This window comes from Crocodylus siamensis, chromosome 1 (genome assembly GCF_052110815.1).
Source record: "Crocodylus siamensis isolate JL-2025a chromosome 1, ASM5211081v1, whole genome shotgun sequence".
Classification (NCBI taxonomy): Eukaryota; Metazoa; Chordata; order Crocodylia; family Crocodylidae; genus Crocodylus; species Crocodylus siamensis.
The window spans coordinates 154335181-154348169 of record NC_143395.1 but is presented as its reverse complement, the minus strand read 5'-3'; the positions used below and the strand labels follow the sequence as shown (position 1 = coordinate 154348169).

Here is a 12989-nt window from a genome sequence, read left to right as displayed (position 1 = left end):
CGCAGCAACAGCTTGGCTCCAATCTGGCCACAAAGAATATAGGCAGGAGGGGTGCAGCATGGCCTGGCCCTGATCCAGCCACATATGGAGGGAGTTGGGCCTTCTCAGGCCCAATTTGACCACACAGGGCTTGGTAATTTGGCAGTAGGAGAAGGATGGCAGGATTAATTGCTATCATGCCCCTGCTACTAGGTTTCCCAATCCACGGGGAGATGCCATGGTTGTGCGGGCTGGATTGGGCCAGGAGTTGAGCACCCCTGCTCTAGTGCTTTCAGCAAATGTGTGGGGGTGTTGGGACTGTTGGGGAAGGGGCAGCCTACTGTCCCTGCTGAGGGGGCCAGGCAGTGTTTGAATATTGTTATTAAAAAAATAAAATATTTAGTTGTGATTCGTCTTGATTATGGTTCCAGTTCCTTATCTCTCCCTGGGTTCTGATCCACGTGGCTTTATGCAGAGGGAGAAGCTGGTACCCAGCAGCTCTGCAGGGTCTCCTGCAGGGGCCAGCGGCACTGGGCTGAAGCCCTCTTAGTACTAGGACCGTGAACCAGTAGGCATCTTCACCCTGGGCCTGTTTGTCATGCCTGGCGTAAAAAAATGGGACTTCAGCAGGCCAAGAATTTGTGTGGTGCTTCAGCTGGATTATTCCAAGCTAATTTTGGCAGCACCTGACACGTCCCTGTGGGCTGAAGTGGTCAGAGCAGGCCTGTGCCTGCCTGAAGATGTGATCTTTGCCTTCGTCTTCTTCTATTCTTTGGGTCACCTGGACTTGCACAGGCCTCAGCACTAAGCTCGAGTGCTGTTCTGAGGTCACCCCTGCCACCAGCTTGGTGGGGGGTAGCGTCTCCCTCTGGAATGGTACTGGATTCCCTGCTCTCCTCTCCTTCCGTGCCTCTGTCCCTGTCTGTAAATCACTCTCATTTTACAAATGAGCTAAAAAGGGCACAGGCTGCTGCTTCTGTGGAGCATTTAGTCTTTGAGTCGTGGGTCCAAATCCATGCAATACTGCTTTAGTGACCCATGTCCAGTGAGTCTTGGGCTAGTTCCTGGCATGACAGAGGTTCCTGTCCCCATCCCAACTCCCACTGGCACAGTTCAGCTTTAGCAGCCAAGCCAAGAGGTGACCAGGCCGTTTAGACTGAATCCCTTGGCACACATCACCCAGCACCCATTCTCTGGACTGCGAAAGGAAACAAGCCAATAACTGCTATTTTAAAGAGCTCCCTGCCCTAAACTAGAGTCTGGAGGGGAGGAGAGGGCAAGGAACTGGCTTGCCATCTTCTGCAGATTCAGCTGGGTTTTGGCCTTCCCTGCTCTTTCTTCCCCAGCTTCGGAATGGGAGGAATGGAGGGAGGAAGGGAAGGCAAGTGGCCCTGTGGCACAGATCAGCACTGCTGTGCTTCCTCACCCCCATGTAGGGTGGCCATCACAGAGGACAGTCCGGTTGTTCTCTGCCCTCTATTGATACGAAACCGGGCGCCTTTATGTCCTCTATTTTTTTCGTGAGGAGAAAAATAGGGGGCATAAAGGCATCCGGTTTGTATCAATAGAGGGCAGAGTAGCAGAAAACTGGAATGTCCCCTATGATGGCCGCCCTAGCCCCATGTGTGCTCAGGACAGGGGCTAGTGTTGGGCCGGCGGCGCTGGCACCCGGGGGGGGAAAGCCACGCGGTCCCCATGGCAAAGCTCCAGGGTCTGAGCTGGCAGCCTGCGCTTGCAGGGCAAAGAGAAGTGCCCCGCCACTGAGGACAGGAGCGCGCTGGAGCTGAGCCCCGTGCCTCGCCTCACGGCGGCCCCTGCTGCAAGAGACGCGGGCTGGGGCACTAGGAGCCCAGCCCCCACGGAGCAAGCCCAGCACGGGGGCCACGCCACCCCACCTCGGGCACCGCGCTTGCTCGGGGCGGGCCAGCGCAGGGCCGTGGCAGCCGAGCACAGCCCCCCCGCTGAGCGCAGCGCCCCGCCCAGGCGGGAGGCTCCGGGCCGCCGGGGGCGCTGTGGGCAGCGGCGGGCGGGCCCGCCCGGGCAGCCGCGGCCGGAGCGGAGCGCAGCGGAGCAGCCGGGACCCCGCGGGCGTGCGCCCGGCCCGGCCCGGCCGCCACCATGGGCCGCAGGTGGGGCTCGTCCCGCGCATCCCGCCCCGTGCATGGCCCCCCGGTCCCGTGCATGTGCTTCAGCCTGGTCCATGTCCCCAGGCCAGTGCATGCGCTCCTAAGCTAGTCCATGCCCCCCAGCCCTGTGCTTCCCCCCACCCCGCGCCCTGTGCGTGGTCCCGTGGCTTCGTACATGTGCCCCCACATCCCGTGTATGCCCTCTAGCCCCGTGCTTCCCCCCACCCCGTGCATGCCCCTCCAGCCCCAGGGGGAGCTGGGACCCCGGCAGCTTTGGGGCCGTGCATCCTCCCCACCCCGTGCATGCAGCTGTGGGGGCTTGTAGTGTGGGGCCCAGCAGGGATCAGGGGCCAGCTGTGCCTGGACACGTGCCACTGAAAGCTCCTGGTATAAGGGCTTGGTAGCCCCCCCCCCCCCCCCAACAGGGATGCAGCTGGCCCTGGATATGGGGCTGGAGGGGGATCTACACTGCACCGGCACCAGGTTTCATTCCCATTGGCCCCGGTGTGGGCACCAGCAGGGTGCGGGGGAGGGGCAGGAACAGTCCCTGCCCCTGGCTGAGGCGGGGTGCCAGCTCCAGCCTGAATGGGGTATGGGACAGCTACCAGCCATGTCCTGTGGTGGCTGCACTGAGAAGGGCTGCAGGCTGGGGTCCTGGTGAGAAACAAATCCCCTGAGCAAGGGTCCTGGTGCCTAAGCTGACCCACATGAGGCAGGGCAGGGATTGGGCCCACAGAAGTGGTCTGGCCTTGAAGCTGGCCGTGGGGTGTGGATGGGGCGCTGGTGGGGCATGCCGGCTCCGGGGCACGGACCCGTTCCCAGAAGCCCTGGGAGAGCGCCACGTTCCAGTGCAGACATGACACCATCTCCACCCGGATTGGCATAAGACTGTGTTCCCCCAGTCAGGGCCTACATCCTGCTCTGGGGGTTTCTGGCTCCTTCACCCCTCCCCCCCCCCAGCCAGTTCTTTTGCCACCTGCGTGGGGCAGACAGGGCAGCGCAGAGGGGCAGCTCTTTTCAGAATTGCTCAGAGGGCTGGTTCTGCTCCGTGCCTTCCTAGGCATTAGGAGCAAGGCCAGATTATCTGCAGAGCTTGGCATTGGTTGTGACGCCTGTGGCCAGATTTTTCTCTGGACTGGGGGTGCTCAATTTCCAGCCCTTGAGTCCACATCACCTGGCCTGTGGATATCCCCACAGGTCTGAAAATTTGGTAGTGGGGGAGCAGTAATTGATGGCACACATTGCCAGCCATCACTCCTGATCACATGCATGTGCTGGGAGCAGCCTGTGGACAGTCCCTGTGGGGCTCATCCAGAAGGTTGCACACCGCTGCTCTGGACTGAGCATGGGGTGTGCTGAGCTGTCTTGGACAGCTAGCCCAGCATTTCAGTGCCTAGCTGTCTGTGATGGTCTGGTGCTGACAGAGGGATCATGGAAAGCAAAATGCCAGTAGCATGGCACTGAGCTGCTCACCCCAGGTGCAAAACCCCAGAAAGGCCTAGGGGTCTTTGAAACAGGAAGTTCTTCCCCCAGACTTGAATGCCTCTTCACAAGATGGGAAGCAGGGGAGGCTCAAGGTCCTCTGAGCCAGATCTGTCCTACAGTGGCTAGGAGCCTGCATGGCATTGACTCCATCAGCGTGTGGCTGGGGTTAGGCCATGAAGTGTCTTGCTGCTGTCACTGCTGCCAGTGTTACCGAATACCACTTGTAGAAAGACTCATTTCAGCATTGTGTTGCCTGTTGGTGGTCTCAGGATAGAGTTCAGCATCTCTGCTTGCCCCTCTCCATTCTGCTGGCAGATTGTACACTGCCAAGGCTGACATAGGATTTCCCCCTGCCTTAGGAGAACCAAAGAAAACTCACTGCAGTCATCACAGGGATCTGGTTTTAAGTCTTTAAATTGGCCCCATTTTGTGTGTCAGTGAAGGGGGCTGGAAGGGAGAGGCCAGAAAGGCACACTGGCAGAGTTAGAAGTAGGGTGGCAGGACTCAGCAAGGGAGGCTGCAGGACAGGAGTGGTGGATGTCAGCAAAGGTGGATGGGGGGCGGATTTCTTTGTTCTGTAGATTTCTCCCTCCCTGCTTTGTCTGGGAGCTGTGATCAGCAGGGATCCGGGTTTCCCTTCACAACAGAAAATCGCAGTAAAGCTTGGATTTTCTCCTTTTAAGTAAAAAAGTCCAGGTTTTCTCCTTTAAAGGAGAAAAATGCAGGAAATGCCAGGTTTCCCCTTGCAGGCTGGCAGAGTTCCAGCATGCAAGGGGCTGGGGGAGCGGGAACAGGGCAGTCAAGGAGGGGGCTCCATGCACTGTGCACACATACACATACACATGGACATGGCTGCCAGGCAGCCTGGAGAGCAGCTCCCACAGGTAAGTCAGGGCGGGGGGAGGAATTGAGCCCCCATAGTGAAGGAAAGAGTTGGGTTGGGGCTGCTGCCCAGCCTGGTAGTGTATGGGGCTTGGGGCCTGGGGCCATGTGTGGCCACAAAGTCTGGGTAGGGTGAGGGACAGCCACAGGTGGCTTATCCAGTGGGAAGCAGGCTGGTTCTCCGCCACTGTGCACGTTCTTATAGGGAGCATATGCCCCCCAGATTTGTGTGCAGGCTGGAGGTGGGCCACTTGCTGCAGGCTCAGGCTCCCTGCCCAGCAGGCGGGACCCGGTGCAGCAGGGCAGAGCAGGTCAGGGAAGTTCAGTACTGCCACTGCAAGCCCTGTGCTGCCATGGCGAGGTGCCCCCTGCCCACCCAGGGGCGGTGGTGCGGAGTTGTGCCCCCTGTTGCTGCCAGGTGGACAGGGGGCACCTCTCTATGGCAGTGCAGGGCTCACAGTCTCCCTGCTCTGCTCTGTCCTGTTGTGCTAGGTCCCAGTGGGGGGTGAGGGGCACTGGCAGGGCCGGGGGGAGTGAGGAGCCTGGACCTGTACTGGTAAGTAGCTGGGGCTGGGGTAGCTGTGATTTTTCCATGATAAAAAACCCCAGATCAAACACCAACATTTATAGGTATTTAGAATTTATTTTATTATAATGATTGAGACACTGGTAGGCTTCCAAATTGCTTTAAAATTGTAAATATATCAGTAAAACATTGTGTTCAACTGATATCTTTGTATAGTGGTGTGTCATTTTAATCCTGGATTTGGGGTTTTTTAATCAGATAATTTGCAAACTGTGGTTTTATCAGAGAATTTGCAATTTTTAAATAGAGAAAACCAGGATCCCTGGTAATCAGGGTGGAGTTTGGGCTAGGGGAAGGGTTACTCTAAATCTCTCAGCCAGGGCCTAAATTGTGATGTGCCAGAAGCCGAAGGGGGAAGACAGGGAAGTGGGAAGGTGGGGCTGTGTCCCACGCAGGTTCGGGGATTAGCATGTTTGAGAGTGACCCTCCTGTGTTAAGGGGAACAGTAGCTGAGTTTGTGATCCAAATTTCCTGGCCGTTCTGCGGGTCTGAGACTATAAAAGCTCCTTTCATGCCTGGCAAGAGGGAGTGTGCTGCCTGCTTGTTGCATAGTGCTACCTGTAACACTAGCTCCCTGTTCAAGTGACGCTGGAGGAGGGAGGAACTTGACGCACAGAACCAGCTCATGGGGCCACAAAGCGATTAGCCGTGGAGGGGGAGAGAGAGCCATTGTCCAGCTGCTGTGGGCCTGGGATAGCAGAGCTGTTTCTTTTCCCACAGTGGCTCAAATGGAACTGGGGAGGCCTCAGTGGATGCTGTCCCAGTCACCAAACCATGAATCCTCTCACCTATTCTGGCCATCTGTACAGGCTCCCCCAGCTCCAGGAAAGGCAAATGTCTTCAGCTCTCTCTCTAACTGACACCTCCTCCCTTGTATCCTCAGTACAGTTGCCTTGCCAACCCCAAAACCCCTGTTTCCCTCCTCCCCCCATCTATAGATTACTGACCCCCACTTGCTGCTGATGAATCTAGTTTAAATGTGACTTCTTGAAGCAGGGAGTGAGTGGGGGAACCATGCAGGCTGCCTTGCTTCCCCCAACATACCAGGGTCACTATGGTTGCTGAGGACTTGGGTTTTTTTTTGGGGGGTGGGGAATACAAACACATCAAATGTGTATGGGGAGAAGGTTGGGGGGGTGCAGCTTTCAGCACAGAAGTCCACATGGGATTAACACACAAGGACCCTCTGTGTCCCCCCTGTGGCAGGAAGCCCTAGTGGTTTAGAGGGGTGGTGCTGGGTCAACAATGCCACAAGTAACATGGTAAAAGCCAGGCACGGACAGAAAAGTTCCCAGGCCCCTTTTACCCTCAAACACCAGGCCAGTTGAACCCTGCACCCACTCTGATGCCAAGACCTTGTTCTTGCTGGGCCTGGTGGCACATGAGAATGGGGCAGTGAAACTGGCCCTGGAGCAAAACAGTGGCTACTCCTTGTCTCTGGGTTGGGCATTTCTGGAGTTTTAGTCAAGTGAGAAAGAGAGAGATGTGTGTGCATGTTCTCTCTGGGCAAGGGCTTTGGACTTTGGGTGGCTGGAAATCTGCCCAACAGGGAAATGCCCCCAGGTCCTGACAGGCATGGGGCATGGTTGATGATGCAGGGAGGGGGAAGAGTGGTGGGATGATGAAGGCACATTTGTTTCCTATCTTAATACTCTGTTTCTGGTTTCAGGTTGCCAGGGGTTAGATCAGGGCTGGCCAAGAACAGTGTGAAGGAGATCCGCAGATGTGATAGCTGGAGGCACATTCTGGGTGGTATCCTCAAGGGCATTCATTCATTTTTGGGGCCCTCCTTGTGCGGGTCACTTGGGACATTCAGAACAAGCGAGTCCCTGGCCGCCAGATACAGAACCCAGGCAGGCAGCCTGACTCCCAGTGCCCTGCTTCAATGCTTTGGGCTAATCAGAGCCCCTGCCATGAGAGCGAGTGCTGCCCGACAGCACTGTGTGTACAGAGAGTTATTGTGGGGCAACAGCATCTTTTGCCCTTGCTGACCCACAGCCATCATTTGCTCCCCACTCTTGTGCCTTTAGTGAATTGCTGTCCCTGGAGGTGAGTAGTTGACAGGGACTCCAGGCCTTTCCTGAGTAGAGAAGTCCTGCTAGTGCTGCTGGGTGGTAGCAGGAGCAGCTCTCTGGCTAATCTAAGAGTGTGTTAATCCCTAGTGCTCCAGAGGAAAGTGGTGGTAAGAGCCCCACCGCTGTTGAAGGTGTCTGGCTAGAAGGGTGTACGCATGTAATTTCCACTTGGCTCTCCGGAGTATCCTTGCATGTTCTCAGGGGCACGTCCTGTTCCTACCCAGCAAGGTCAACCCCCATCCTCCCACCCCCCTGCCATTTTCTTCCAGCCTGGCAGCGTTCCAGTCTGTCCAGCGCGCTCTACCCGCCTGTCACCTGTGGCAGCAGGAGGTGTGAAGGGAATAGCCCGTTGTTTTGCAGAAAGGTTGCTCTGGCCCGGATGCTGAAATACGAGCGGCAAGGCAAGAGCTGCTGTTCCTATTTAATAGCTTTTCCCCCTCCCCCGAGTAAAGATTTTGGCTGACAATTAAGCACGTCCCAGTAAGGTTTCCAAGGAGAGACAGCAGTTGGAGCTGCTTCGTGTGTAAAACTGTCATTAGCACCAGGGTCTGACACCCCCTGGGACACTCCAATTGTCTGGGAAATTAGAGCTGCAAACACCCTGGGCTACAGGCCAGAGCTGATAACTTTCTCAAGGGTGGTTGTTTCTCCTCTGCCCCTGATCCTGCAGGTGCTTTACAAGCCATCTGAACTGGAACTCCTGCAGCCACCTCTGGGCAGGATGCCATGGCTGTTTGACTGCTAGCAGAAGAGAAAGGGAGGAGGCTTCTGTTGTGTGGTGGAGAGTGAGGAGGCTCATTGGGATTGTCTGACATGGCACCTGGCCAGGGCACTCCCCATACTCAGTGCAGTTTCCTGTCCCATCCCCTCCTGACTCACCCCAGCCAGTTGATCAGAAAGCCCCAATCATGGAGATGCACCTGAGTAGCTCAGAGAGGGGTGGGGAAGTCCTCAGCTCCCAGCCAGGCAGTGGGCTGCCTGTGTCCCCCTGAAAGGACCTTTAGTGAGTGATTGGAAAGGGCTTTGCTTCTGTGCCTGAGGGCTCCGTCCTGCTTGGGGAGTGAGGGCTGGAGTCCTTTGTGCTGCCAGTGTGCTGTGGCACATTTCTATCACTGCTGCGCAGGCCAGGGTAACACCACCCCCCGCCCCACCCCAGGGCTCACTCTCTGGATTTCCTTCTCTCTGTAGGTTGTACCTGGCTGTCATGCTAGCTGCTCTCCCACCCATGGCTGCAAGTGAAGCAGTACCAGCTGCCCTGCAGGACACATGGGGGGACTTCTGGCTCTTCCGTTTCTTCATCAATGCTGCTGGCTATGCAAGCATCCTGGTGCCGGGGTACCTGCTCATTCAGTACTTCAAACGAAAGAATTACCTGGAGACAGGTAAGAGAGGATAACGCACTTCAGTTCTACTTCTGTCTTCTGGCTTTGGCCTGGATGTGCCTCTGTCAATGCACCTTGGTCCTGACCCACAGGTCTAAGTCCCTCTGGACCTGGGCTAATTAGGGACTGTTCTGAGACAGCCAAACTCATCTAGATCATCTCAGCTGTCTTATCTCAACCATGGCAGCTGTGGCTGTTTCCTGTTAGATAGCCTGGAATCCATCAGAGGCAGTGCAGGCCAGCATGTGTAATGGGTTTATCCTTCAGATCTGCAAGCATGTGGGCTCTTCTTGCTCAGCTCCTCTCAACTCAGATCAGGGTGTTTGGCTGGGCAGGACTTTGGTTGAGGTGCCTCAGACAACAGAAGGCCACAGATCCTGTTATGAAACTCCAGGTGGGGTAGTACAGGGGCTGGCACTGGTAGACACTCTGAAGGCAGGGCAGAGTGGCATCTTATAGCCTAAGTAATTTAGCAAGACATAACCTGGAGTGACTGGGGTGTGCTGGTGCTCCTGCTGGGACCACAGCCTGAGGTTCCTGGCTGGAGGATCTTGCCCCTCCACTCTGGGTCAGACTGATCACCATATCTGGGGTCAGGAAGGAATTTTATCCCGTGGTCAGCTTGGTGGGTGTTTTTGCCTATCTCTGTTGCAAGGGGGCATGGCCCTCTTCCTGGGATTACTTGAGCAAATATTGACAACCTTTTATAGAAGCAGGTGGGGTGTTATGTCTGTATTGTGTCAGGGTTGACAGCAATCTTACATAGAGTTTAAATTATTGATTTTTTAGGATGGTTTGGATCAGGATGATCCTGCCTCAGGCAGGGGGTTGGATTAGATGACCTCTGGAGGTCCCTTCCAGCCCAGCTTCTCTGTGATTCTAAGCTTTCATAAGCAGCAGCTAACTTGTATTTAAATTACTGCTGTGTATTTAGAGCCTCTGCTGCCTGCAGGTCTATTCATACCATCTGATGAATCAAGCTGCTGTTTACAAAAGCTTATGCTTGTATGAATTAATTAGTCTCTGAGGTGCCACTCTGCCCTACTTTCTGACTGACTTCAGGCTAACACAGCTATACTTCTCTCAGGTAGACGCTGTTAGCCGCTGGCCGACTTTCTTCTATCCCATGTTAATTGTAGCTTGTGCCCCCCTGGCCCTAACCAGGCTAATGCTATCTCTGGTTCTCTTGCTCCTCCAGGCCGTGGCATTTGCTTTCCTGTCATTAAGTCATGTGTCTTCGGTAGCGAGGCCAAGTCTGCACATCAAGATGACATCCCTTTAGCTGCCCGGAGTGAGCCCGTAGAGTCCTCGACAGCCCGGCAAGTTTTCAAGCTGCTCTTCTGTGCTGTTGGCCTCCAGGTAGAGACTGAGCATGTTTGTAGCCACTTTCTTTGGGGGGTGGGGCTGGGGAGAGCAGGAGGACAGGGGGGTAGAGAACAGGACCTGATATGCAGGCAGCTGATTTGTAGCCTCCAGAGATAAAGCATCTCAATGTCTGGGGTTCTAGTTGATTTGGGCTGTGCCCAGTTGCATTGTATGCTGGGACACGCAGGCTGTAAGGGCAGCGGCAATCCACTCATTTTTCATGTGCTCTCAGCTCGTGGCCTTCTGATCCTTTGAGCTACAATAAACCAGCATCTGCTGGGCTGGAAACTGTTGTCCAGTTGGTGCCCTCTGTGGATCCAGATGGATGAATTCCTGCAGGGCACAATTGATATTTAAAGTGGCGGCTGCTATGGTCTGTACTGGGCATTGGGGCAGCCTGCCTTTTGTCTTGCTGTTCTCACAAGCACTGAGTGTCCTGACTGCCCCGAGGGCAGGAATGTGTTGAAGCTGAGGCTTTCCCCTTAGATTTAATTTGGTAATAGAAAAATCCCTCCAGTGTTGGAATCTAGCTGCAGTAAGGAGGACAGTAAGGTGTCCTGTGGGAGTGGAGACACGCAGATGTCTCCATCAGTGTCTGAGGAGCTTGGGTACCATGGCAGCGGGGCTGTGTAGTACTTGTGCAGATGAGCCCGCCCTGCATGGCAGTTCTCTCTGTGCTGGGTTAGAACAGAGTTGTCACTGATGGGAGAAGGGGCTTAGGGAATGACCATGAAAAACTGTTAATACAACACAGGGGCTGCAGTGTTGAATGCCAGGAACCCCAGAGCAGAGTTTCTATTGGCAGCAGGTTCCAGGCGGTGTCCTTGTCATATTCTCTGTTCCAGTTTTTCTGGTTCAACAGACAGAGTAATACCTAACTACATGTCTTGTAAAACGCATCCGATCTGAGCAGGGTCAATGGGGCTGCAGGAATGTGTGCTTTGCCATTTCCTTTTCTTTCTGTTTGAGTTTGTGGCTGTCAGTCTAGAGCCAGATGGTTTGTATGAGGTATTTATAGCCTTAACGGTAAGGGGAGCTTGAGGGCTGCTCAGATATGTGGGTGATGAGGTGCCACACGCTGTGCCCTCTGTGTGTAACTGGTGGGAGCGGTGGTGCTGTGGGAGTGAGGAGGGAGCCAGCTGAGCTGGCCTTTTCTCAGAGGCTGTCGTCTGGTGCTGGTGGGGATTGTCCTGTGGTTCCAGGCTACTGTGTGTCCCTGTCCTCTGCTGGCTGTAAGTGGGAAGGCATTTGGGCAGGTCTGTACGTTCCTGAGCGTGAGGCTACCAGCTACCTCTGCTCCTCCTCACTCTTCTGCTTCTCCTACCCTTTACAGGTCTCCTACCTGACATGGGGCGTTCTCCAGGAGCGTGTCATGACCCGGACGTATGGGGCCACGGAGACAGAGCCAGGTGAGAAGTTCAAGGACTCACAGTTCCTGGTCTTCATGAACCGGATCCTGGCCTTCACTGTGGCTGGCCTGTACTGCGCCCTGACCAAGCAGCCACGCCACGGCGCCCCCATGTACAAGTACTCCTTTGCCTCGCTCTCCAACATCCTCAGCAGCTGGTGCCAGTATGAAGCCCTCAAGTACATCAGCTTCCCCACCCAGGTGCTGGCCAAGGCCTCCAAGGTGATCCCAGTCATGCTCATGGGCAAGCTGGTATCACGCAAAAGCTACGAGTACTGGGAGTACCTCACAGCTGCACTCATCTCGGTGGGGGTCAGCATGTTCCTGCTCTCCAGCGCCCCCAATAAGCATCTCTCCACTGTTACAACCTTCTCGGGCTTAGTTCTGCTGGCTGGCTACATTCTGTTTGACAGCTTCACCTCCAACTGGCAGGATGCTCTCTTCACCTACAAGATGTCCCCCGTGCAGATGATGTTCGGGGTGAATGTCTTCTCCTGCCTCTTCACCATGGGCTCGCTCCTGGAACAGGGTGCCCTGGTGGAGTCGGCCCGCTTCATGGCCCGTCACTCGGAGTTCGCAGTCCACGCTGTGCTGCTCTCAGTCTGCTCTGCCTGTGGCCAGCTCTTCATCTTCTACACCATCAGCCAGTTTGGGGCGGCTGTCTTTACCATCATCATGACCCTGCGCCAGGCCTTTGCCATCCTCCTCTCCTGCCTCATCTACGGCCACGCTGTCACTGTGGTGGGCGGTCTGGGTGTGGCCGTTGTCTTTGTGGCTCTCTTCCTGCGGGTCTATGCCCGCAGCCGCATGAAGAAACGCAGCAAGAAGCTGCCCCCTGGTGATGCACCCATACAGAAGGTCTAGGGGCTGCAGTGCAGACCATGTTCTTGCCCCTCTCCTCTCCTCCCCTCCCCTCGCACCATCTCCAGAGCACTCACTTTATTTGTCTCCTCTTCAGGAACCTACAGAGAGGAAGGGTAGGGAGTTGGTGACTCTCTTTTTCCTTCCAGCAGCTTTTTCTGGAGAAGGAGCTGGAGTGGGCCCAGCAGCAGCGAGATGCACTTACAGTTGCTGTGGCATCTTTCTCCATTTGCCTTAAATAGGTCTGAGAATTTCAGCCCCTGTCCCACCCCCAGAGGTACCCCCACCCCAGCCAAGGGAGTGGGAGCTGTGTCTGATCCCTGTCCGAACTTCCCCCACCCAGAGGGCAGGAGTGTGTAACTCCTGCCCCGGCTTCGCCTGTCTGTTACTTATGTCTTCTCTGGAAGTTTATTTATGAGTGTTAGAGCTTTGCCTCCTAGCCTCATCTTGCCTCCACCTGCACTCCTCATTTATTTTGCCTCTACAGAGCCAGCTACAAGGGAATAGCAAGAAAACACTATTTTTTCTTGAAGAGTACCTACAGGTGTGAGGGAAGCTCCAGTCCCAATATGAGACACTGCAGGGGTGGCAGTGGTGGCTGGGCAGAAGCTCCCACCAACCCCCAGCAGGTGAGAAGCAGGGCAGGAGCGTTTGGTGGGGGGGGCAGGCTCATCCAATGGCTGGTGCCATGTGAAAAAGTCACCCCTTCCTTTCTGGCTTGGCTTATCAGGTCATGTTCCTTCTTCCATATTTTCCCCCCTGCACAGTCTAGCCCTGCCCAACCAACCCCAAGGTAGAGAAATCTGCAGGCTCCATGCCCTTCCAGAAAGTCATATGGTC

The 12989-nt window shown here is 55.4% G+C and overlaps 1 protein-coding gene across 2 annotated transcripts; it reads left to right on the top strand.

Moving 5' to 3' along the window:
* Window positions 1-1953: 1953 nt before the first annotated feature.
* On the top strand, window positions 1954-12347 carry SLC35B2 (solute carrier family 35 member B2). Of its 2 annotated transcripts, none has more exons than XM_090046341.1 (4): window positions 1954-2108; window positions 8322-8515; window positions 9714-9874; window positions 11214-12347. In XM_090046341.1, the coding sequence occupies exons 1-4, from the start codon at window positions 2098-2100 to the stop codon at window positions 12150-12152; spliced, it is 1305 nt and encodes a 434-aa protein (XP_089902467.1). In that variant the 5' UTR covers window positions 1954-2097; the 3' UTR covers window positions 12153-12347. The 2 variants fall into 2 exon arrangements, with proteins under 2 accessions (XP_089902467.1, XP_089902468.1); XM_090046342.1 differs by lacking the exon at window positions 1954-2108 and adding an exon at window positions 7516-7534.
* Window positions 12348-12989: the final 642 nt, after the last annotated feature.